Consider the following 26635-nt stretch of genomic DNA (forward strand, 5'->3'; position numbering starts at 1 on the left):
GGAAGGGAGAGGGGGAGGCAGAGCAAAACAAAACACAATCTCCATTGTAAATGACTGGTTAAAATTACGTTCAAGTTAATGTCTAACTAAAAAGTGGAAATTTGATTACATGGGGTACCTTAACTTTCTCATGAAGAAATAATTTTTATACCTTGAAAGTTTAGCAATTACTGTTAAAGCATCAAAGAAACATTTCAAAGTTTTATTAAAAATTCACCTTGGTAAGGAAGAAAGGTGGTGCAGGTAACCCTAGAGTTTAGCTGGTTGGATTTGGTTGGGTCACAAGGTGACTGGGTCTAGGAGGGAACCGGGGCCAGGGACCCACAGTTGCCATCTCCCCTCCTGTGGGCTGGGGCAGAGTTCACTGGCCTCAACATGCACCAGGGAGACCTAAGGTGCATCTGTGAATTCTGTTGTAATTGTTTGGGAACTGTCAGCTGCAATATCTTTTTGAAGTCCCACCCTGTTTTTATGGCTCTCAATGTGTCTATTAGGAAACTTTAATTCTGTGTACTCAAGGATAGAAAGCAGAGCTAGGCATGGCTCCTCTGAGCTCATCCTTCTGGCCACATTGTTAGTGAAACCCTTTGGAACAGTGTGTTATCAGTCACCAAGATCTTTAGCAGGCTGAAAATGCTTTTAGTACATGATAAAGGCTCTCAAAACTTACGTGATAAAAAGTGCAGACAGTGAAGGTCTATTGCTCCTGTCTACCCTTTGCCAGTTGCTCTTTCCCAGCTTAGGGTAGAGCAATACTACGAAGTTTGGAAAATGTCACCATTTCTGTCCCTCGCGACCTGACTTCATTTACTCATTCACTGGTTCACACATCCTGCATTCATTCACTCTGCATTTATTAAGCATCACTGCGGAGATGAGGCTGACCTTGCTGGGTACTGCGGATGTGAAGGTGTCTGAAAGACACACCCTGCCCTAGTTTAGCGGATCCCACCCTCATGGGGCCAGACACCTCATCCCCCACCCTGCACCCCACCCCTCCCAGTTCCCACTCTCAGGGGAGCCCCAGGAGGGAGCCTTTTCCTCTGCCCTGTGAGGCTGGGAAAGGTGTTGCCAAGGTGCAGCAAGCAGCTAGGCTGGATGAGGAGGGCAGTCCCCTGGGGAGGACCATACTCGCAAAGGGAAGTTAGGAACAAGAGCTGGGAGAAAGATGGCTTTCTGTAGCTCCCATTAACCTTGCGGAAACACCCCCACTTTGGGGTAGGGGGTGAAGGTAGTCAAAACTGTTAGGTTTTCTTTCGGCCCAGGATAAATAAATGTCATTCCCTTCTATATCCAATGCACAGTTATTACCTAGTAACTTTCTCACTATTTCGTGGGAACCCCGTTAAAACGTAAAGTTTAAATAAAACAGGAGAACTCGGAGTGCATGTTTAAATGCACTCTGGCATCCCCCACAGAGTGGGGCGCCCGAGTCAGCAAACCCTTGGCCCACGGGCCCGCGGTGGGGACGCTACACGTACCTCTCAGAAGTGACCCGGATGCGCTCGTCGCTGGACGACTGCTGCTCATCCTCCTTCTCCCGGAAGTGCTGCTGCACGCACTGCTCCTCGAACTCATGCAGCCTCTTTAGCTCCTCGTCGCTAAGGAAGAGCTCTGTGTGAAGGGAGAAGTGTCGGCCACGTGAAAAACAAGAAGAATCAGTTTCGTGGCGTCAATGAGAATTTCACAGCCCCGCTTTAATTAAGCTCTCTTCTCCGCCACTCCTAAGGCAGTTCGCCACTACTCCAATTGATTTTTATCTAAAAAGGGGTTGTCATACGCCCCAACCCTCTATCAGTTGGAGTCAAACGGCCCGCTTTTAAACATAAAAAACAAAATTACATTTACTGGGAAAGTAAAGCCAAGTAATATTTCCTGGAAAACTTTTTGCACTTATTTTTATGAATAGAGTCAAACGTATAGCATTATTTTCTCATTTTCTTTAGATGCAACAAATTAAGACGTTTTGAAAGGAGCATTGAATTTATATAGAAATTTATAGAGTAGAGTTATTTTAGAGAATTAGCTCAACTTCTGGTCTCTATGAGCTGGCTTTCCTAATATTAATTACTAACAAATTAACGAAACTAGAATAAAATGGGTACAAAATGAGAAGCCTTTTGAAAAGAACAGCAGTTGGACTGAGTGTGGTGCTTTTCTCACGAGCAAGTAGTTGAGTGAGATTTCTGTGAGGATGTCCAATTTGAACACTATTTTGAAATCAGCGCAACTTAGAAATGAAGAGCCCTGCACATACTCAATCCACGATCCCGTTCCTCTTGGTCCCCTTCTCTCTTTTTCCTGCAGCGGCCACTGAGACGCATAATGATGATGTAGATGTGGCTTAAAATGATCATCGGTGGGGGCAGGACTGGCCTGTCATGAAATGTCATAATCAGCTGATATCGCTGGAACTTCCACACCTGGTTGGATATTGATTTTACTTCAAAGAAGGTATTGCTTTAAAAAGAAGACATTTTTTTACAGTTAGTTATATTACTTTTTATAGTGATTTCCCAGAGCAGTCAAAGTTACTCACATGTAAGTGAAAATACTCAATGAGATGGCCTTTTAGTGCCCTTTAGTACTGATTCCTTGATTATCCAATCTTTTGGTTTATCCATCAATGTGGATTATCTGTGCTTAAGGACATTGTATTCATAAATAGCTAAGTGTAATAAATTGCTATGTACTGCTTTCTTGAAAAACCACACCACAATCTACTCATATACTCAGGAAATTTAATTTCCTATGTGTAGCGGTATAAGCCATTTAACTAAATGCTTTCACATGTTTAAACTTTCAATTCTGTCTAACAAGTAGATGACTACTTTTTTTTCAACTGAATTAATTAGTTATTGAACTCATTTGATTGAAGGTTCGTTATTTTGGACATGGGGTAGGTACAATCTTTGTCTTATTTTAGCTTCCAACAGGAAGCAGTAAGTGCATGATTTCATTGTCTACCAATACTGGGACCTTAGGAAAACCAGTTACCTTCCCTGACCTTAGTTTTCTCATCTCTCAAGCCAGAAGTTTGGACCAGGTTTTCTCCAATGCCCTGTTCAATTCTAAGATTGCATATTTCTGTGAAGGATTTTTCCCTCTATGTTTTTCATCTTAGAAGCTAAAATCATTTTTTCCAATATTTATTGAGCATGGTCAACATACTCAACACAACATGCCAAATAGGCAGGTTTTATAAGAAACTCGATTTAACCCTTTAAGCCATTTTTTTCTTAGGCCATTTTATCTTGTATTCTATAAATGATCAGAAAAAAATGCTTTACTAGTATTACAGTAATTGTAACAGCTTATGAAACTCATTGCCTTTTCCACCTCTGCTGATGAATAAAAAGCATGACTTAATCAAATATTCTGTACCCCAGGAGACTTTCATCTAAGAAAATATTTTCATTAGATTAAAATACACGCTAAAGTGTTAAAATACTAACCAAGATTAAATTTAAATGTATTTAAGTGTCAACTCTTGATTTATGAATACATTAAGACTGATTAAGTTTGAACAAAGAGACTGCAAAAATTGGATCTACTTAAAAACCCTAATGAAATTATCTGCAAATATATTAGTATCTTGGGAGAGTTCTGAGATTAAATGGAAAATCTGTACAGTAATAAATAATAAGCATGTGGTCATCGGCTGTGACACGTACTTGAACACAGCAATCAGCAGGTTCACCAGCAGGATGTTGGCGACCAGTAGATAGCACGCCATGAGTGCTGGAGTGAGCCAGGCGCCGGGGATACAGGGAGGAAGCCGCTTGCCCTCCTCATCATATAGGTTCTCACCGCAAGGAGCTGAAAGAAAAAAATAGTTTTGTCTTTGCTTTTTACATATAATGAAAAGGATAAATATCTCTTACATATGTTTTTCAATACCTATTTCTTTTTTAATATGATTCTTTCTTATTTCATAAGCAATATTTTTTCCATGGGAAAAAATAAACTCTGTAGCCCCAGCTACTCGGGAGGCTGAGGCAGGAGAATGGCGTGAACCCGGGAGGCAGAGCTTGCAGTGAGCCGAGATCGAGCCACTGTACTCCAGCCTGGGTGACTGAGCGAGACTCCGTCTCGAAAAAAAAACAACTCACACAAAGAAAAAAGTCAGAAACTCATATCTGCGCTCAGAGATAGTCATTATTTGTCATATTTCTAAACATTTTCCCATTTCTTTATTGTGGCTTTCAAATATAAAAGTCTTCATTTTTAAGCAGACAAATGTATCTTTATGTTTTTTCCCTTTATCGTTATCCATTTGAAAGTCATTGTGGCTTCTAATTATTTAACATCAGCTTATGTTGTCTTCTGGTTGTTTTCTTGGTTTCATTGATACATTAAATTTGAAAATATTTTTGTTATGTTGTATGGGTTAGGGATTTCCTCTACTTCCCAAATTGTTTAATCAACTGTTTTGGTGCCATGTTTGAAAAATAATCTTTTCTCCCTCTGCTCATTTGAAATGCAACTTTTTATCATAGGGGGTCTATTTCTCCCCTAAAAAAATTAGGGTGATCCCAACAGTGAATTTATGGTTCTCTTTACTTTTTACTGACAGCTTAAAAAGTACTGGCACCAAAAAACAAGAGAAGTATTTGAAAACAGTTTAAGACTACTAGTAATCAGCTAAGGAAAAGGTAATTGAAAAACACATTCCATAGACTAGAATAATCAATTCCATGTAAACTTACGATTAATTTCCATGGCGTAGACTACATAACAATTGGAAAGCAGGATTTTTGTTTTGTTTTGTTTTGACAGGAGGGGAGGAAAGAAAATAAGATGATGGTTGAGAGAAAAGTAAAACAAGTGGTTTAACAACATAACTGTTTTGCTGTGAAGAAATGCAAATATTTTAAGCTTGGGAAATATTGATTCACACTTAGAAACAGTGATCTATTTAGAAGAATTACATACATTAATCATTCTAGAAAATATATATCATGGATATTTATTTTACCCTGTGTCATAAGCAAGAGCAAAAGCTCACTAGTTAAAAATACTATGAAAAAGACATGATGTTACTGGCAGATGATCAGGTTAACCAATCACACGCTCCCTATATTCCAACACAAACACCTCATAAGCACAAATAACTACAAAATTATTAGTTAATAGATCAAGAATCAAAAACCTACATTTAATTATGTTACTGAGAATAGCACAGCCTAAAGTTTACCTCTTTACCTTCTCTCATAACCCAATTTAATTAAAAAAAAAAAGAGCTCAACAATACAAATACTACAGTTTATGCCTGGAATCCAGGAACTTTTAACATGTATGTATATCTACCTAAACTAATATTCTTTTGAAATCAAATTAGATTTTTATGTTCTGGCTTACCAAGCTACTAACACACTTCAATAGTTGACTTTGTGATACTTGCAATAATGATATGGTCAGAATGACATTATAAAAGTTAGAAAGAAGCTACTGCATGAGCTGGTTATTGTCTAACCTAGAGGCAGTAGATATACACTGACAGCCCTATATTCTATATGAGAGGAAGATGATAAAAACTTTCTATTCCCCAATAGCAGAGCTCTGGAAGCAGCAGACATGCTATTATAGCTGATGCTTTATGATAAATCACAACATGCAAATGAAAATGTTGGTCCTGAAATGGAAATGGGACTAAAAGTGCCTCCTTCACTGGTGGAACATTTATTCCACTGTCCTGGTGAAATAATGTACAAGAACATTTGAGCTTTACATTCCTTCAATCCAGAAGACACCAGCTCAGCCTGCAGAGGAGCTGGGCCTACATTCCCCAGAAATCTGTGCAGGATCATAGCCCATTTCCTCTACTAACATCCAGATTATTTTTGATAATACAAAATAGCACTCTAGTAGTGAAGATGAAATGGGTAGCTATGTGGAAAATGGGCTCTGATGGCTTTAAGAAGAGGATGGTGGGACGTATCAGTTACTCTGCTCTGTTCACTAGTTCATTCTACTGGAAAACACTACCAGCCTTATCCTGGGGTGGGGAGATACTGGGTTGAAGAAAAACTAGGCTATTGGCATTAGAACTGCATTCATGTGACAGGATGTCCATCAGGTCCAGCTCAAGGGAAGTGAGACTCTTTTGGAATTCTGGTGAATTATTTTTAGAATAAAAGAAATGACTGATATCTGAAAATCCATGTTCCATAATTTGTTCTTATTTCTTTGTAAAATAATTTGATGCCTATGGTGGAGTGACAAATATTTTTTATTTCCAAATTAATACATGTTCTTCCATTAATTTGGAACTGATCATCTGCCTCAGAAGCAGGGAAGAGAATCTTACTATGAATTCTACTCTTACGGTCTATCTGGTCTGCAAACACCTCTCCATAGATCATCCAGTAGGGCATGTAGAAGATGTTTCGGGCCAGTTTCCAAGAAGGCTTCTCCTCTGGATGCAGAATGGCTTGACGGGCTACTCCGAAACTCATGAGCACGACCAGCATGATGACCACAAAGTACAGCATGTCGATCATCTGAGTAAGGAGAACATTTGTCTCTCACTGTCTTGGCTTGTGGGCCAAGTTCACCCTGGCTCATTATATTGCTCTCTCCAATTAAGCACTTCACGAGTGCTTAATTAGGATGAAGAAAGCCTCTTTCCCTTCCTTCCTTCCCATCCCTGGGAAGGCTTTTTCCTACTCCATGCAATGCTTTATGCCTAGAATGTCTTCTAGAACATTGCTATCTTCATCTGCTCTTCATCCTTCTTGCTTCTTCTCTGTTGTTGCCCATAAACACATGTCCCTTAGTAACTACAACTGCAAATGGAGAAAGGGAAGAATTATAAGAAAAGATGGGAGTTTGTAAGGGATACTAAGGAGTAAGAGGAGCAGATACCTAAGGAAATAAAACGATAATGAATTGAGAGTATAGACCAACATTTATTCATTCACTACACAAGTGCTGAGCAATGCCCTGGTTACTGTGGATACTAAACTGGTATAATTCCTAATTTTGAACATCCCTGAAGATGGAGGCCTTTGCTGGAATTTACTAAAGCATACTTCCCTTAGCTCAAAACCACTTGCCCTATAAAGAGTCCTTCCTAGATGTAGGAGGCTTGCTTTCTTCTTGTACCAGTCCTAACACTGAAGCTCTTTTAGGTAATGTAAGGATGACCTGCTGGTTCATTTTCAGTTTCATATTCTCTGGCCTGTTCTGGAGTATAAGTCATCATGGTCTAATCACATGGACTTCCTGTGTTCACTCCAGGCCAGAGTAAATAAGCTGAAGATCATCTGGAGTACAGGTTGGGGATTGGCCCTGGGCTCCCTTTGTCTCCGGCTTCTACCACATGTTAGGAGGTTATAAATCAGGCGGGGGGTTTTTTTTTTTTTTTGGCCTTATATACATTCTGAAGTGGATGTAGTCTCATAGAACATCAAATCCATGTCCCTGTACTAAAGAATGCTGAAAATATGTTTCCAGCCATCAAGAAGTAAATATTTTGAGACATGTATTTTGCTACTGAATTCCTATTGCATCAAAAATTGATGTTCTCTTATGTCCTGGGAAAGTGAAGTAAGCTCTTATAAAAAAACGAGGCTATTTTCTTTTATATTGCTGTCAAAATAGACTCATTAATAATAAATCAGAAGGAATAAAAAACAAATGTAATTAGTCACCCTACAGTTGAAATATGGTATGGAAGAAGGGAGACAGTATATATTGAGTACCTGATATATATTGAGAGATATATATATGTGTACGTGTGTATGTATACACACATATATACAGTGTATGTATATACACTATATATGTATATATGTTATGTATATATACACAGTAGGCCCTCAACTCATGTTTTTCTATTGGATGTTATTAAGTTATCAACATGTAGGAGAACTATGTATCTTAAAGCAAAGAATATTTCCTTTAAAAAGCCAACTGCAAAAGAAAAACCAAATGAAATTGAAGGAAGCCATGCCCAAGGCCTGTTCTTATGTCCTAACCACAGCCAAAGTCTCTCTGGATACCCACAGGATGCCACTACTAACCATCTTTCCAATCATCATCACGTATGGCCCCAGATACTTGTTGACACCAAAGATGTCCAGGACACGGATGTACCAGAAGATGATATCCACACAGTAGATCACCCGGCCATAGCCCATGTAGGGCTGGTTCTGTAGGCGAAGAATTGCTCCAATCATGAATGTGGAAATGGCCACGAGATCTGTGATGTTCCAGTACTCCTGAAGCCAAACTTTGATTTTCTGGCTGAGTTTGCCTGGTTCTGACATGAGGATCTGAAAACAAACCCCAAAGAACGATAAACTGAGATGCCATATTAGAAGTCTTGTCTTAGAATCTTGGAACAATAAGACTGGTGGAACATTCCAGGTCATCTGGCCCCTTTCCTACTCAAAACGTTTAAACACTCTTCTTCTCAGGCAGGGAGAGATATCTAGAAAGGGAAATTCCACGGAATCCTCCCTATTCTTAGATTCAGGGTTTTACAAACTCAGGAAATGCCTTCTAAATTATGTCCTTCTGGCTGTAATTAAAGCAGCTGCATTTTGATTTCTTTTTTAATTATCTGGACACGTGCCTGTTACTCCACATTCCAGAGTCACACAGGATGAAAACTCTAGAGCATAGATGAGCCCCACGTGGCCCCACAGAGGGGCAGTCCACCCAGTGGAGATGGCAGAATAGCACTAGGAAATGTTTTGATTTGGCAAAATTCCTTTGCAACTTAGACATGAGAAATTAGGGGAAAGTTAGACCAGGTTTTCCCCTACTTGAGATATCATCCTTTCAAAATCACTGCTGCTTAAGGGGAGACTTCCACAGAGTAAAATGGAAGATATTTAGCAAGCAGCATGCACAGGCATGCACAGAGCCTTCCCAATGGCACAGCTGTCTGTGGTGCCACACTGGGGTGGAGGGTTGCCATGCCAGGTGGTACCCCTTCAGTTGCAGAGGTCTTGGGGATCTCTGTGGTAGGATGGGGCAGTGGCTATCCGTCAGCCCACACAGAAGGGATTCACTAGTTTAACAACCCATGCACACTAGCTGATGGCCACCCTCTCTCTCCTATAACTGGGGGCAGGTTTCTGGAATAAAGAACAGTGTCTTGGTGTATGGTGGACCCTCAGCAAGGTCAGGACGGCACAGCGATGGTAAAGCAGGCCTCTCAGGAAATACCAGTTGCAGCACCTGCAGAATTTGAATGAAGCCCAGCTAGAAAAGGAACAGTAGTAGAAGGTGGCATGTATAATTTTGGATTCAGTGCTCTTTTGGTTTTTCAGGCTCTAATTAGACCGATGCCATCAGATTCCCTCTATCTGGACTAGGTTAATAATGTTTTTCAGTTCAGTGAAGGGGTCAACAGTTACTGCAAAATAATAGTATTGGTTGTATATCAGTTGGAGAAAGGATATGAAATGATGCTGTGGGCTTTTTCAGCTCAAGTTGCTTTTTTTGCTTGGATACATGCTTTCTCTTTATAAGCAAATTTAGTGAATTAAAACTTCTGAATGATATTGGAAAGGAAAGTATCCGGCCTATCTTTCCTCTGCTGTCTGCAGAGATTGCTTACTGGGAGTTACATTTTCACTCGAGCCCTCTGGGATAACGAGTCATATGTGAGATGGTATCTGTTCTTTTGCAATACTGAGTTGAAAATCCTGTTCCCTCTGTTTGCAGCAAACGCTCTAGGCCCCTCCCATATCCCCTGGAGCTTTTCCCCAGGTGGGCTTGCCCACCCCATCTGCTGCAGGTGCTGCTGTTAGGCCCACACCTGCCCCTTCTGGGAGGCTTGCTCTTAGACACTTGGAGCCATGTCTCTGGTGGGTACCAATGACAAATTGAGGTGGGGCCCAAAGGTGAGACAGACTCCACAGTGTCCAGTCCACTCAGAGCCCCCTACAGGATTAGGCCAAGGACAGGGTCCACCTGAAGCCACACCTCACTTAGCTCCTTTTCCTCCTGACTGGGAGCCCTCCCTTCACAAATCTCTTGCACAAGAGTCCAGAGATAAAAGAGATGACATTTTTCCTGTAACTTTGGGCTTTGGACCACACTGTGCAAGTGTCCCTTGTATCTCTCTTTCTCCCTTCTGATCCCAAATAACTAAGCCAAAATTTGTACCCAGTTGTGGTAATTGGTTTATCTCAGGTCGCTGGCAGCATTTGCTGATGCTTTCCTATGCATTCAAACCTGTTTTCATTATTAAATATCTTTATTTTGCCTAGTGGTTTGATTTGCAAGTTCAAGTTCATTCAAGATGTATACATCTTAAATAAAGAAATGGAATAAACTTGGGATTGTGATACCTCCAAAAAAAGTCCCACAGCATGTGTAATTTGTTTTTTTGTTTTTGTTTTCGAGATGGACTCTCACTCTGTCGCTCAGGCTGGAGTGCAGTGGCGCAATCTCGGCTCATTGCAACTTCTGCCTCCAGGGTTCAAGTGATCCTTCCACCTCAGCCTCCTGAGTAGCCGAAATTACAGGCAACTGCCACACGACCGGCTAATTTTTGTATTTTTAGTTGAGACGGGGTTTCACCATGTTGGCCAGGCTGGTTTCGAATTACTGATCTCAAGTGATCCTCACACCTCAGCCTCCCTAGTAGCTGGCATTACAGGCGTGCACCACCACGACTGGCTATTTTTTTTTTATTTTTAGTAGAGGCAGTGTTTCACCCTGTTGGCCAGGCTGGTTTCAAATTCCTGACCTCAAGTGATCCATCCGCCTCAGCCTCCCAGAGTGCTGGGATTACAGGCATGAGCCACCACGCCTGGCCCAACATGCATAATTTGCATGAAACGTTTTTTCAGTAAGGAGCCATATCTGCATTTGCAGTCAGTGGTTAGTGGGCTGGGGGAGGCCTTTGGAGTAGCCACCTCTCGTATCTTCTCTAACGCCAGGCTCACGATGTAGGAGATGACGATCCACTCCTGGAGGGATGGCCAGCCATCCATCCGCACCAGGATGACGTAGTTAAACAGCAGCAGGTAGCCCAAGTATGATATCTGAAAGAAAGACAAGCTGTTAGCCGTGTTTGGGGGAATCACATAGCAATCAAATTTTGAAACGCTGTTTTCTTTCAGGTTGACACATCTAAAAGAATCTTTGTTTCCAACTGGACTGACTCATTGAGAGGAAACCTTCACTGCACCTCACCAGTGCAGACAGAAGACCTGGAGGCAGGACGGGAGGCATTTTATACTTCAGCACGATATGGGCCCTGACTTTTCATTTTCTACATGGAGACATATTTGTTGGTGCTGTCATCCTCATGGGGAAACTATGAAGTTGCAAACATTATGATAACGGGAAACTTTTAATAGTTTGCTGGAGTGTCTTCTACATTCCTGGAAATTGGAAAATGTTACTTACTCCTCCCTGCCTCAGAAATTTCCTTCCTGATTCTTTCCACAACTGGGAAGTTAGATGAGAGGACATGTGGACGAGCTGCCCACCCAGACATGCGAGCTGACCCTAGAGTCCCCTCAGTTACTGGTGGCATGTCCAGGATTTGCTGTGGCCACAGCAGGGCCCCTATCTCTGTGGCAGGGAAAGAGGCAGAGCTGGAGGTGGCAGTGGGTGAGGCAAAAGTGGGGAGTTAAGGGGTTGGGGGAGGACGTCTGAAGTGGATCACCTGTCCCCAGTGATTCACCATGACGCCAAGGAAACTTAAGCTTCTGGGTCCCTCACTGGCACAGGCCCCTATGGAAGGCTTGGGGGAGGGGTGCTAAAAGCTGAGTATTTGTAACTGGGCAGTTTGTTTGTTTTTTCTTTTTTTTCAAGATCCTGCCTCCCAATCCTATAAGCTTTACCAGGAGAGAGGCAGGCCCCCGCCAAGATCCACTATCCACTCTTTGAAGAAAGATTAGAGCCATGTTCTTAGACTTTGGGCTGCATCCTAATCCCTGCGAAGCTGTACAATGTGTGATGACTCCACCCTCCACCCGATCCAGAGGGTCTGGGGTGAGACCCAAGGCTGAGAGGCCTCGATGGCTTCCTGGCCCCATCTCCGGCAGCAGCCTCTATGGCTGGGCTCTCCTGCAGGCTGGGTGCACCCCAGGCGCTCAGATGGTTCTAACCAGAATCGATGGGCAGCAGTGACTTCGACTGTATCATCAATCTTGGCTGCCACAAGGTTGGGTGTCCAGGCCCTCAGCTGACCCTTGAGGTGGGCCCCCACACAGAGCTTTGCTCTGCCCCCAGCCCACCCTCATTCATCGCCCAGACCACGGCCAGGGACCCAGCTCCTCATGTCCCATACCCTGCTCCCACCTCATCACCAGTGCAACCACAGCACCGAGGCCTGCCTGGCGGGGGCTGTGGCTTGATGCTTGGGATTTCATGAGAAGTCTCTCTCCTCCCGACTGACATGGTTGCACAAGCCACAGTTTGCCTGGCCACCCCCGCTGGGACCGCCTGCAGCTCGGCCATTTCCCCCAGAGGCGCTCTGATCTGCCCTCCTGCCTCCTCTCCTGCTCTTGTTAGCAGAGAGCCACACTCTGGGAGCTGTGTAGACCCAGGCCTCAGAGAGGGCTGGAGGATGGCTTGCCAGCCAAGCGGGTCAGTTTGGTGAGCACTTCAGAATGAGATGCCTTGTTTGTTTCCCTATTCCAAGAGTTTACCATCTGGATTTAGCCATGCCCTTGTAATGACCCCACCAATTTCATGAAAAATGGAATCTGTGAATTTGCTCTTTAAATCACTAGTCATCTCTGTTCATTTAAAAATAAAATTATAGTTCCTTAAGTTTGTATTGCTAAAGGCATCAGAAGAATTCATCTTAAGCAAATAGCATGTGACTATTTTGCCTTATGAGATGGTGTATTTGGGACTAGGATGGCCATATATCAATATATGACAGGATATCGAGATCCAATGTTAGCCAGAGATCTCAATTAGTCCCAGTTTTGTTCTCATAATTCATTTTAATTCAGTGAATTTTTAGATACTTTTTTAAGCCCTTGAAGTTTTTCTTGATTCCAACATATCAAAGCATTCAAAATATACTGAATGTCAAATGTTCAGGAGGAGGCCTCACTGTGTAAAACCAGAACTTGACAATAGGCGCATTATAGAATTCACAGATCTTTGTTCCGACGGGAATACTTCTCTGTTTTTTGTGCTCGTTCTCCTCATCCCCCTTTCTTGAGCCAGCATCTGCATTTGCATCCTGGAAAACAGAGCACAGCACATGACAGGCAGGTGGCTAAAGGGGAAATGCAAGGCACTCCGGCACACAGGCACCATTAGAAAAACACAATTCCAAAAATACCTTTAACCAGTGAGATTTCTCAATCTGTGGTACAAGAAATCTCAACAATTTTGAAAACAAGATTACACTGATATTCTTAGGGTCAAGTGTGTCACTGACCGTATTTTCCTCTTCTTTTTCTTTGCCATCCTCGTTTTCCTTGGATGTTTGATACGAGAAATCATCATATGTGCGAAATTCCAAAAACAAGATGGTGGGGGGTAGAAGAATCCCCATGATAACCTACGGAACATAAATTGATTTTTTAAGCTGTGGCAATTCTAGAAAAATGTCCCAGCATAGTTAAAATTTTTAAATTATGACCTTCAACATTATTCAATAACCTAGGAGCCCTGGAATGTTATCCCTGGTCTGACGTTCTGTGACATGTGCTTGGTAAATTAGTAGAATTGCAGGCAGTAAAACAATTTAAGAACATACACTAAATTTTTTAGATGAATGGCAAACAGCACTGTTGGTGATCCTAACTTTAAAAAGAAAAGTCCTGGCTGGCATGGTAGCTCACACCTGTAATCCCAGCACTTTTGGGAGGCCAAGGTTGGTGGCTCATACGAGGCCAGGAGTTTGAGACCAGCCTGGCCAACATGGTGAAACCCCATCTCTACTAAAATACAAAAATTAACTGGGCATAGTGGTGCATGTCTGTAATACCAGCTACTTGGGAGGCTGAGGCACAAGAATCACTTGAACCCAGGAGGCGGAGCTTGCAGTGAGGCGAGATCGCGCCACTGCACTCCAGCCTGGGTGACAGAGAAAGACCCTGTCTCAAAAATAAAATAAAATAAAATAAAATAAAATAAAAGTCCTTACATGAAATTTCGAGGAAGGCAAATCTTTAAATTAAAATAGAATAATATAAATAAAATATAATACCTCTAGTGAAGTAGGCCCAAAGTATTTTATATAGAAATAACTTTGATATAAATGAGATTATGTGAACTAAGAGTTGCAAGGCTAATGTGACTCACAAAAGAAGGACTAACATGGGCTCAGCCTAGACAACAAAAGGATGCCCAGATGCCCAGTCTCATAGATAGAAAACATGCTTCCCCCCTTTTTTTTTTTTTTTTTTGCTTGGACTACCTGCTAAACTAATTCTTCTGCATGGGAGGTTGAAGGTGTATAGTTTGAGTCTTTGCCTGTCTTAAACAGATATTCTTTTCTCGTGCTTTTGAATAGTTGGCCTGGGTAGAAAATATTCCAGGCTCCAAATGCTTTCCCTTCAGAACCGTGAAGGCCTTACTCCAGTGCTGCCTTCTGGGTTTCAGTGTTGTTGATGAAAAGTCTGATGCCAATTTGATGTTCATCCCCATGTAGGCGATCTACTTTAGTTTCCTTAAAACCTTGAAGAGCTCTTTATTCTTGGAATTCTGAAAACTGTTTATTAATATCCTAAGTTATGTATAACATCAGCTTAGCATATTATATAGAATTAGACAGTTAAGCATAACATTCACATTTCTAAGAAACAAAGTGCCCTCTATTTGCCAGAACCATACTACACAGTGTAACTCGTATAGTCTTTTCTTTATCCTCATGGAGAGCTCTAAAATAGATATAATACTGCCATTAGATTGCTAGGTTATCTGCAGATTAGAATCTCTTCTCAAGATAACCTAGTAGTTAACAGCAGTAAACCCCAGAGTTAGGGTTTGATTGCAATATAATTTTCCCCCACTATATCTTTTTCAAACCCTTTCGTAGCTTCCTATTTTCTTGTAATTTTCTCCCATGTCATGAAAACATCACTAGTTAAAATAATACACGATTTCAGAGTTATAAGGGAATCTAGAAACAGAGTTCCAGTCCCTCCTTTAATGGTGGGTAGACGACCCAACCAGGGTGCGTGTGCATACTGAGTTATGGGGGGCTCCATTAGGAGACTCTGACTGTGGCAGGGGATTGTGCAGCCTGGTGGGCTGGTCAGGTGGGGCTCTGGAGTTAGAGCACCTGGATGTAGGTTCTGATCCCATGCTGACCAGCTAAGATCCTAGGCATGTCACTTCATCTCAAAGCTTCAGATTCCTCATCTATAAGACAATGATTGTCATGGCGTCTCCCTCAGGGGGTTGCTAGAAGGAATAAATGAAATAAGCCACAGAAAGTGCTCAGTTCAGCCTGGCAGAGAGTCACTTGTCACTGTCACCCTGGCCTGCCTCGCAGCGCGTTGCACGCACCTTTAGGCCGGGGTTCTTCCGCATCCGCAGTCTTCCCATCCACATATCGGTCAGCAGCATCTGGCTGCAAGTGTGAGCAATGAAGTCCCGGTGTTTGGCTGCCACGGCCAGTTTGAGGCAGGTCGAGTTGCTCCAGTTTTTCAGCTCGTAGGTCAGGAGTTTCATGGCGATCTGCTCGTCGTGCTTATAGGACTGGTCTAATAACTCCAAAGCAAGCTGGCCGAAGTCTCTGGGGGGAAAGAGAAGGGACCAGGGTGAAGCCACAGTGGCCGCAAGCTGTTTCTTAGACAGGCATAACCACCAAGGACTTATGGAGCCACGGGACACAGTATCCTTCACTGGAGGGGCTCTGAGGTTCTCTGCAAGCAAGAAGCTCCAGGGATGTGTCCCCAAAGGGGGAAGGCCAGGGACAGTGGCTGGGAGCTCAGTCAGGAGGTGGGCTGACTGCTACTGCTGCAAATGGAGCTGTAGGTTGAGACCACATCTGCCCCTCAGACCCCAGGGACATAGAGACGAGAAGACAAAGTCCCTTTCCTCAAGTTGTGCACAGATCAGGGAGGCAGATAGAAAAGACAGCAAAAGTGACTTCAAATGCAGCACCTGTGGAGTTGGAGGCCACAGTAGCGGGGCTGCTGGTGGTGATAGTGGGGGGAGGTGGACACTGAAAGGAGTCACAGGAGGGCTGGTGGGTGCCGGCTAGGTTCTTAGTTGATCTGGGTGCTGGTGGTGCCGGCATGTCCCACCTGTGGACTGTCACCAGCTGGACATTTCGGATGTATGCCTTTCTCTGCCCGTGTAACACTTCACCATCACAGTGATTACAGAGAAGCCAACATTCTCAGTGCTATGACAGGGATGAGGCATAGTTGTCATAGGGCCCAGGCCAGAGGGTGTCTAATGACTGATGGGGACAGTGATAGAAGTTGGGGGGCATGGAGAAGGTGGCACAAGCTGAATTTTGAGCATAAAGTTTACTGCCTTCCCCACATGATCCAGATTCAAATATTTGGCAATAACCATAAACGTTCCAAGTTCCTTCAACTTTTTTTTTTTTTTTTGAGATGGAGTCTCACTCTATCACCCAGGCTGGAGTGCAGTGGGGCAATCTCGGCTCACTGCAAGTTCCACTTCCTGGGTTCACGCCATTCTCCTGCCTCAGCCTCCCGAGTAGCTGGGACTACAGGCGCCCGCCACTACGCCCGGCTAAAATACATTTTAGTAGAGACGGGGTTTCACCATGTTAGCCAGGATGGTCTCGATCTCCTGACCTTGTGATCCGCCCACCTCGGCCTCCCAAAGTGCTGGGATTACAGGCATGAGCCACCGTGCCCGGCCAGGAGAACCAATTTTACCAGAGCCTCACCTGCTGGTTTGATCAGAGCCTGACTGACCCAGGGGAAGCACGCCCAACTCCAGCCCCCTCTAGCCATCCTGTCCCACCTAAGCACGGAGCAAAATCAGAAACACCTGTGAAGGTCACAGTCCAGGGCACAGGCTCATTAATGTTGTATTCCTTGTTAGTGTGTGTTTCCCTATGGAAATTAATTTCACCATCTTTGCATTAAAATTGTGTTTCAAGGAAAGGAAAAAAATTGTGTTTCAATTTTGATGCAAAGAGAAGGCAGTACACGAAAACAACGACAGTCTAAAAACACCTCTGAGAGACAGAAAGAAAAATGCTGACATGACAGACGAAGTGATTTGTGAACAAGCTTTAACCACCATTGTCCTTAAGTGAGAAGTACATTGGCCACCCCTCCCTGCAGAGACAAGTACTCAGGATGGTCATCTCTCCTGGCCTTTAAATCCCCGCTAGACACTAACTTGGAATTGTTATCCAAGTCCTGGGAGATGTCATCCACCAGATCACTCTCGGAGGACTCGTGGGCCATGGCCTTGTAGAGCTTGCAGGCCACCAGGGCCTTGGCCATGCTCTCTTCCCCTCGCTGCCAGAGGAACACTGCCATTTTCTGGCGTTTCATCAGCACTGCCCACACCATCAGCTCGTGGAAGGGATACTGGAACCGACTCACGGCAGGGTCGTCCACATCAATGTCGATCTCTTCCTCCTTTTTCTTCTTTTTCTTTTTCTTCCCTTTAGCTGGAGGCTCATCATCCTGAGGGGAGAAACATGGATTTCATGGTTTTGCCATAAAAGTATGCAACAAAGAGTTCCAGAACTCCTGGAGAAAGGGAACCCTTTCTGTCAGAGGTAATAAAGAGACTTCTGAAGTACATCTTACATTTCCAGTCCGCATATGAATTCTTTTGAAAAGATGCACACGTTTATTATGATAAGTAAACTATCTAAAACCAAATGAACTGAGAAGGCATACTACTGTTTGGATAACTTGCACCCCTGGGTCAGCAGTTTTACTTAGAAGCCTTTAACTGAGGCGACGCTGCAAAACTAAAACAAACAAGCAAAACCTCCCCCAAAACTAAACACAAATAACATCATGGAAGAGGGAAGGTCTACAGTTTATTTCCTCAGGGAAGTCTTCCAATGTAGCAAAAATAACACTCGTTTGCCAGACGTAGCTGAACCAGAAATTAACAGGAAACATGCAAAAGGGGCTAGAGAAAAATGTTTTAGGTTTCCCTCCAGTGTTTTAAGAAAGCAAACATTCCTCTTTTAGTGAGCACTGTCCTTTTCCCCATATGGTGCAAAAAGGAAGGCCAACCTTTCCCATTTCCTAAAGGGGTTATGAGAACTGTTCTGTGAATGGATCAGGATTCATAAGAAAGGCAGATCGTGATTGGGAAAATTGGCATGAAATATGTGGGTCTCAGACCACTCCAGGCTAATACTTTAGTATTCAATGGAATAACAGAAACAGATGTTTGTTCTTTTGCAAACAGCGTTCCCATCAATTATCTTCTTTTATTCTTACAAGGACTCTGAGAGGTTGTGAATTCCTTCCATTCCCTCAGATTAGGAAGTTGTGGCTCAGTCTGAATAACTCAGCCACATTCACAGATTTGGAGTGGTCTGGAGCATGGGGGGTTATAGGGGGTATCATGGCTCTCCAATTCCTATCTCAGGTTGTTCACTACTGACCCAATTTTTTTTGTTTTGTTTTGTTTTTGAGACGGAGTCTCACTGTGTCGCCCAGGCTGGAGTGCAGTGGCACCATCTCGGCTCACTGCAAGCTCTGCCTCCCGGGTTCACACCATTCTCCTGCCTCACCTCTGGAGTAGCTGGGACTACAGGTGCCCGCCACCATGCCCGGCTAATTTTTTGTATTTTTAGTAGAGACGGGGTTTCACCGTGTTAGCCAGGATGGTCTCGATCTCCTGACCTCGTGGTCCTCCCGCCTCGGCCTCCCAAAGTGCTGGGATTATAGCCGTGAGCCACCACGCCCGGCCACGACTGACCCAATTTTTATAATATCATAATGAGCTGTGATAACATTTTAATGGAAAATATAGTATCTTGACTCCAATTTAAATATCTTTGTTCTAATTTTCTAATTTTGTCACAGTGAAGCTACAGTCGCAGTGATATGGGAAAGGTTCATCTACACAGGTTAAAAATGAACATTGTAGAAATGTTTAGATAAACATAGATTTTCAAGAATATATAAGATAAAATAAAAATTAACTAATGACTAATGAAATGTTATAAAACAGAAGTCCTTTTAAGCCTACCTTTCAATAACATCTAATATTATTAAAATATTAATTGCATGTAAATTCTCTTTAAAAGCTGCCAGAGAGAGAATATGAGAAACAAAGAGTTAATTTTCCTAAAATGCAAAGGCCTGTCACAAATCAATGAGGAAAAGGGAAAAAAACCAATAAAATAACAAAGGATCTGAACTGGGAGTGTAAGGAAAAATTGACATATTACTATAGTTGATTAAGTAACACACCTTACTTAGCAATGAATTTGAAAAAAAATTACAGGATATTTCTATACAAGGAATAAACTTTGAAATCAATAACAGTAGTGTGACAACAACAAAAGTCTGTATCTGGGAAATTTGAAATACACTTCTAAATAACTCTTGGATTGAAAAGGAAATAATAAATGCCTTAGAAAAAACGACAGTGAAGGTTCTACTTATCCAAACCTGTAGAATACCATGAAACAATGCTCAGAACAATTTATACCTTTAATGCATTTATAGGAATACAGTGAGGATGGAAAATGAGTGAATTTTCCTTTCAAACTGAGTTAGCACAAACAATGCAATAACAGTAGGGAAAGTATATGGAAGAAACAAATACAAATAAAAGCAGACATTAATAAAATAGAAACAGAAAAAGGAAGTTGCTTGATAAAGCAAAAATACCAATAAAATATGTAGGAAAGAAAGCTAAAGAAAATAAGAGAGGAGATATAAATTTTGTTTAAAAATGGCACAAGAGGCTGGGCGTGGTGGCTCTTGCCTGTAATTCCAGCACTTTGGGAGGCCAAGATGGGTGGATCACCTGAGAATCTGAGATCAGGAGTTTGAGACCAGCCTGACCAATATGGTGAAGCCCCATCTCTACTAAAAATACAAAAATTAGCCTGGTGTGGTGGCATGCACCTGCAGTCCCAGCTACTCGGGAGGCTGAGACAGGAGAATTGCTTGAACCTGGGAGGCTAAGGTTGCAGTGAGCCAAGATTGCACCATTGCACTCCAGCCTGGGTGACAGAGGGAGACTCCTACTCAAAAAAAAAAAAAAAAAAAAATTGGCACAAGAAATGACACACAACTGAAGATACTGAGGAGACTGAAAAAAACTAGAATACTATGTAAAAGTTTATTCCAGGGAACTTGAAAGTCTAGATGAAATAAGTCATTTTAGGAAACTATAAATGACCAACGTTGACTCTAGAAAATAAAAAGCCTGAAATGTACTTATATTTATAATGGCTATTATGAAGTAGTGTTATGAAATACACACTTCTAAGAAATAGGACTGGACCCGGAAATTTTACAGGTGAGTCCACCAAACCTTCATGGAATAAATAAACCCTGACCTGGAGAGTTTGAGAGAACAGGAGATCACAGAAAGCTCATAACCCTTCCAGGAGCACCGTGTTAAAGGACAGTCTTAATTGTCAACACAGAATGAAAGCCGTCTACACTGAATCCGTGAAGAATCGGGATGCTGTTTAGCTCATAAATTTATTTAAAAAGAATGTTTCCAAGAGTCAATCCTAATATTCCACAATATGGCATTTCTTCCATTCATTTAAATATTTTTAGGTCTGGGACATTGTTCTTACGGTTGCTAGTAAAGGTAATTTCTGGTACTTTTGTCCTATTGTGAGGGAACTTTAGTTGATTTTCCTGGATTTTCTAACTCCCCCCAAATTTTTTTGCTGATAATTTCTCCCTTTCTTGGGTATTCTTTTTTTAGCATTTATTTTTCCTTGTGGTTCAATTTCCAGAACACTTTTGGAGACTAGTGAAAGATGCCAATAGGTAAGAATTATAAAACAGTAGATGACGCCAACGATATTGGGCATGCTTGTCTTGTTCTTGATTCTCATTGACATGACTTCAGGGATGCACTGCTCATCATACGTTTCCCTTGCTCTAAGATATATGTGTATTTTAATCATTCCAAGAAAGTATTTTATCATTCTATTTTGAGAAAACTATATATTTTTTAACAAAGTAAGGCATATGTTTTACATGTGTTTCAAATTCTTCATTAGCACCTGCTGAGAGATGGTCATAGATATGATGCAATATATTAAAGACTAACACTGCATTGTATTTGCATTCTTGGAGGACTCTACTTTGATTTAGGACTGTGAAAATAGTCTATTGAATTCTTTTTGGTGTTATTTTTGGTTTTTTACTTATGGTTTTTGCATACGTAAGTGGTGTTCCTCTCTAGTTTTTTTGTTTGCTTAATCTTTGCTTTTGAAACTGTGGTTTTGTTAGTTCTAGAAATGGATTGTGCAGCTTTTATCCCCATTAAAGAAAATGTATATATGGTCCTTTTATATAATTTGACTAAGACATCTAGGTCAATTTTGGTGAGTAGTATCGTATATTCGCAAATACAGAACTTAAAAGGGCTATGTATATTTGACCAGGATATTATAAAACTGCTGAAAACAAGTTCTACTTACTTCCATTCCCAGAAGTTTAAGAGCTTTAGGCTGCATGGTGAAAGAGGAAGAAAAAAAATCAATTTACTTAGATAACTAATGTTAGTAGTACATTAGCAGTATTGTTGATAGTGGACATACGAATGGATTAAAAAGCACTTTGTATCATTAACAATTAATGATAATATCCAAGCAAAAGAAGTGCTTTAATATAGAAACTCTTCTTCTGTCAGCAGAAGTTAATTGAGAAGAAAGCTCAGCAGACACGTGGCCCTTATTCCAGGTAGAAACCGACAAGTTCCCTAACAGACATGTAGAGAGCTGTGGGGCTGTAAGGTGGGTGTGAGCGGAGGGCATCATGAAAGATCAGACATTTGAGTTGGACTTTTGATAAGGGTGGGAAAGGCACTGATAGTGGGGAAAGACGTGGCAGGTACACGTCTTTGATTTGATCACAGGATTTGATTTTGGTGCAGGTATGTGGTCTCCCATGTGGGTGAGGGCCAGCTGGTGGAGGGCCTTGGCTGCTGTGATAATGAGTTTGGATACGATTCTCCAGGCAGTGAGGAGCTCTGGGAGGCTTGAAGCAGGGAATGCAGGCATGTCCCTTGCCTTGGAAGATTATGGCAGGTACAGTGGTGGGATAGTAGAATAGGCTGGAGCGGGCAGACAGTAGCCCCGGAGCCCAGGAGGAAGTCTGCTGTGGATAGAAAAGGAGGACAAATGCAATGGATGGGTGGGGCGGCCCGTGCTCAGGGGAGCTGGAGAATCCCGTGGCTCTGGCCTGAGAGCACTGTAGGAGGCAGGACAGCTGTGCTGGGGACAGGGCGAAGGGCTTGGCTCTGAACCGGCCAAGTTGCTGAAAAGCAAGCGAGGAACCACATGGTACTCGCGAACCACAGAACACTACACAGGCACTGAGTTCTACCCTCTTTGGTCCAAACAAGTTGTTGTAAAGGGTCCGAAAGTTTTTCCGAGTGTAGTTGCAGCGGTAGGCTCCTCCCATGAGGTACTCCAGCACGAGCCCGATGTCTATGAGGCTGATGTGGTAATCAGGCGGAAGGTTGCTCTGTAAAAGAAGTCTGGTCTCAGGCCCTGTGAGAATGCGTTCGCAGTGTGGACTTCATCACACGCCTAGGGGGTAAGTGGCTGTCCTGGCCCCCACTTGGGAGTTCATGTAACAGGTGGGTGGGTGGGGGATTAAACAATATTCAGGCTGGGGAAAGCATCTATCCCCTGATAACAAGGTGGCAGAAAGGGCCAAGAACAGCAGCTGCAATCAACAGGACACAGAATGACTTGAGGAACCTCCTGCCGGTGCTTCTGGAAAGAGCCACAGGCAGTGGGTGAGAGATCTCAAAGGAGGGACAGAAAGAGAGGCTGCATGGACAGACAGCGGGGCTCAGGTCAGCAGCCAGGCCACCCCCTTCCCCAACCCCACCCAGTGGCCGCCCTGGCCTGGCGCTGGCGTCAACCTATAATCCGGCTGTCACTGACAGTGTCTCTATCATGGATTCGGATGAACATGCAACTTAAAAAAGATTATCCTTTGCTTTCTTAGTTTTAAATAGACTTTTTACGAAAGAAGGAATTCATTATCTCCTGTGCCTGGAATAATAATACATTTTGCAAATTTAAAACTTGCTCTTAAGAAATGATTTTGTGAAAGATGCCAACAGGTAAGAATTATAAAACAGTAGACTGACCTTTTTCACATCCCTCACCAGCAGATGAAGTGTGTTTGGTGGACCCAGTCTCTGAAAGAGAAGCATTCATGTGTGTTAAATATGTTTTTCTTGGCCAGGCGCGGTGGCTCACGCCTGTAGTCCCAGCACTTTGGGAGGCCAAGGCAGGCAGATCACTTGAGGTCAGTAGTTTGAGGCCAGCCTGGCCAACATGGTGAAACCCCATCTCTACCAAAAATACAAAAATTAGCTGGGCGTGGTGGTGGGCACCTGTAATCCCAGCTACTAGGGAGGCTGAGGTTGGAGGATCACTTGAACCGGAGAGGCAGCTGCAGTGAGCTAAGATTGCACCACTATACTCCAGCCTAGGTGATAAAGTGAGACCTCGTCTAAGAATGAATAAATAAATAAGTTTTTTTCTTGAACTCTTCGAGCAAAATCCTGCCCTACTCTATATAATTAATGAATTGTGAGAGCTGGAGTGTAACCCACACCAGCCTTTTTCTTTTACAAAACAGAGCTGGTCATGGTTAGAAAGTATCCAACACATTTCAAAAGTTGTGAAATACGTTCTGTTGCATTTTTTTAAAGAGTATCTTAAGGTGCACAATATAGTGTTAATAATTCATCAAGTTGGCCAGAATCAGTGGCTCAAATTAGTATATTTGAGCCTATTATCCCAGCACTTTGGGAGGCCAAGGGAGGTGGATCACTTGAGGCTAGGAGTTCGAGACCAACCTGGGCAACATGTCGAAACCCTGTCTCTACAAAATTTTTAAAAATTAGCTGGGTGTGGTGGTGTGCACCTGTAGTCCCAGATACTCAGGAGGCTGGGATCGGAGGATGGCTTGAGCCTAGGAGGTTGAGGCTGCAGTGAGCTGAGATCATGTCACTACACCCCAGCCTGGGCAACAAGAGAGACTCTGTCTTAGAACAAACAAACAAAAAAATTCACCAAGTTTTAGCAAGCGGCTGCTGAGGATCATTTCTGCTACTTAAAATCTTACAATAGGGAAGGAAATGTAAATTCTCAAAACTTATATTGTAATAATATAAGCCAAGGGAATTTCATTCAAACCCTTCCAGCAGAGCTCCTGGGTGTGAAACTTAGCTCTATGTTTTCCCCCAAAGCCTCATCAAATGTGAGGGTCCCAAGGAACAATTGACTTCTCACCCTTGGTGACATTTCACTCTGCTAATGGCTTGGGGAGCTAGATTCCCTCTTTGTAGCAACAAGTACTCACACACCACCGTTAAATGCGGGACAAGAGTTAATACTGCCCGAGAAAGGAGTGACTGGTGAGGCATGGCAGGAGGTGGTGAGAATATGAACACAGGCTGTGGCCAGCAGCAGGTGAGAAGTAGCCGCCTGCCATTAAATACGGACCTCCCAGCTGAAGGAGGTCAGATGAGCACATTTATGCACAATATGCACCAGTGACAAACACATTTAGGTGGCTGCCTCCCCCTTCGTTCCCTTTTTCTAGAGCACTCACTGTGTTATAAAGCTCCTCCAGCCTCGGAATGGTCAGAAAGTGTTGCATGTTCACTCCGTTTTCAATCAGGAGCTTCACAAAGTCGACGCGATCTAAGACTAAAGCATCTAGCATCGCTTGCTCCAAAGCATTCACCTGCAGGGACCAAGGGCCGGGAGCCTGTGAGTGGCCTCTCAGAGACACAGGGGAAGGGGGGCGACTGGAAACACAGAGGAAAGGGTATTCCGAACGCCAGATTCCAGAGCACTCCAGCATGGTACTCTTTGCTCTTTATCTTGGGTAAACACTCCCCATCTCCCCTCTCCTTTCTTCTCAGTTTGGCCTCTACATGTTCCATCCATGTCTGTAAATTATTGTTTCCTTTTAAAAATAGATTGAAGAGGATTCAAAATCTCAGCCCTCCTGCCATTGGCCTGCCCAGTCTCCACCATTTGTTTCCTTGACTGAGAAGTTCTGCCAGGCGGAGCTGCATGGGCAGGCAGCATGACCAGGGTGCCGTGTGGGTGAGTGACTGTGATAAGGGCAGGCACACGTCACCACAGAGGCCTGGTCCCCTGTCTTGCCTGTGTCCTGGTGGCAGCAAGACCAAGAACTGCCATGCGATGTGTGGCTCCAGCCTCCCCACCTAAACTGCTGTTACCCCACACACCCAATCATGGGCTCTGTCTGTCAAAAAAGGGCTTTTTCATGAATTGCATTTATTTGGTGACAACTGATTTGTCTGCTGTATATTCATGCATCAAGCATTGGCACGTCTGCCAGGTACAGAACCATTGCTGAACAGGATGACTCAGGGCCCCTCTGTGGGTGGCATCATTCCCCCCAAAGCAGGAACGTTTGGTGTTTTGGACAACCGACAGGCTCATTGCAGCGAATGTGCTGTTGTAGTTTGAAATGCTGACACTACCCAGTCAAGCCTTTACCCGTCCCTCCTGGGATCAGGGCCCTGGGTGGGACTGAAGCAAGGACAAGAACCATCCCTTCCCCTGGGGAAGGGTGATGCCAAGCTCGTGATCTCTGTGACCTTCCACATACCCAGTTCAGCAACTCTATCTTCCGGGGGTCAGTTTCTTCCTCCACTTCCTCTTTCACTTTTCCTTTCTTCTTGCCTTTCCCTTTTCCTCTTCCTCCCTTGGTGGTGGCTGTGGGTGGCTTCTTCTCCTTCTCCGTGGCTTTGCTGTCTGTCGGGGGTGCCAGGCTTCCCAGGGGCTGCAGTCCACAGCAATCAGAGTTGGGAAATGGTACTAAGGCTCTTTCTTGTCCCCAAACCAGCTCATTGACCCTCCCACCTCTGTACGTGCACACATGCACACCACACATGCACACAATGTACATGTGCACACCCACACAGTGCACACATATGCCCACACATATGTACAGGTGCACACGGACTCCATCCCATACACCTACACACTCAGTCGTCGCAGGCCTGGCTGTCTGAAGAAGGCTCTGATACTGGGAACCACTGTTACTCGTGTGCACAAACACACACTTGACTTGATGCAGCGGCTTTGCATACTTAAAGTGGCTGACATTTTGATCCATGTGTGCTTTTGCATGGAGGAAAGGATGCTGAAAGGAGAGTTCAAAGGCACCAAAGACATGTGTCCATAGTTGTTTAATGATGGGAAAAAGTGATTGTGACGGGGGTACAAGACAATGGATAGAACTGAGGATGCCTGCCTGGATATAAACGTAAACTGGAGCTTATCGGCGGGTAAAGAAGCTCTCCGCATGTCACTGAAATGCATGCAATGTGGTGACAGACTCATTCATCAAGGGGAGTGTGTGCTCTACTCCAGAGAACAGGAGGGACAGCAGAAGTAGGCCTGGCCCCATGGCCTTGTCTCCTGGTCTGATGGAGAATGTGGGAGTGTGTCCTGGTGCAGACACAGGGCCAGCACCTAAACAACCGGACCCTCCAGCTGGCGTCCTCTCTT

At 43.4% G+C, this 26635-nt stretch overlaps 1 protein-coding gene and 1 long non-coding RNA gene across 2 annotated transcripts in view; one reads left to right on the plus strand and one right to left on the minus strand.

The window, feature by feature from the left end:
- The window catches only part of TRPM1 (transient receptor potential cation channel subfamily M member 1), a 75910-nt gene that overhangs the window by 23586 nt on the left and 25689 nt on the right, over positions 1 to 26635 (minus strand). The window contains exons 10-25 of the mRNA XM_063794068.1: positions 25731 to 25904; positions 24696 to 24830; positions 23221 to 23271; positions 22443 to 22583; positions 21536 to 21565; positions 17278 to 17570; positions 15454 to 15682; positions 13376 to 13498; positions 13043 to 13174; positions 10881 to 11009; positions 8028 to 8279; positions 6311 to 6503; positions 4710 to 4730; positions 3675 to 3819; positions 2258 to 2460; positions 1482 to 1614 (exon numbers count right to left, since the gene is read on the minus strand). Coding sequence (XP_063650138.1) covers positions 1482 to 1614; positions 2258 to 2460; positions 3675 to 3819; positions 4710 to 4730; positions 6311 to 6503; positions 8028 to 8279; positions 10881 to 11009; positions 13043 to 13174; positions 13376 to 13498; positions 15454 to 15682; positions 17278 to 17570; positions 21536 to 21565; positions 22443 to 22583; positions 23221 to 23271; positions 24696 to 24830; positions 25731 to 25904 — 2384 coding nt within the window. The remainder of the gene's footprint in view (positions 1 to 1481; positions 1615 to 2257; positions 2461 to 3674; positions 3820 to 4709; positions 4731 to 6310; positions 6504 to 8027; positions 8280 to 10880; positions 11010 to 13042; positions 13175 to 13375; positions 13499 to 15453; positions 15683 to 17277; positions 17571 to 21535; positions 21566 to 22442; positions 22584 to 23220; positions 23272 to 24695; positions 24831 to 25730; positions 25905 to 26635) is intronic.
- On the plus strand, positions 1506 to 11324 carry LOC134808436 (uncharacterized). Its single transcript, XR_010151344.1, has 2 exons — positions 1506 to 2454; positions 11088 to 11324. It is a non-coding gene; the product is annotated as an uncharacterized LOC134808436 (long non-coding RNA).

Source organism: Pan troglodytes, chromosome 16 (genome assembly GCF_028858775.2).
Source record: "Pan troglodytes isolate AG18354 chromosome 16, NHGRI_mPanTro3-v2.0_pri, whole genome shotgun sequence".
Classification (NCBI taxonomy): domain Eukaryota; kingdom Metazoa; phylum Chordata; class Mammalia; order Primates; family Hominidae; genus Pan; species Pan troglodytes.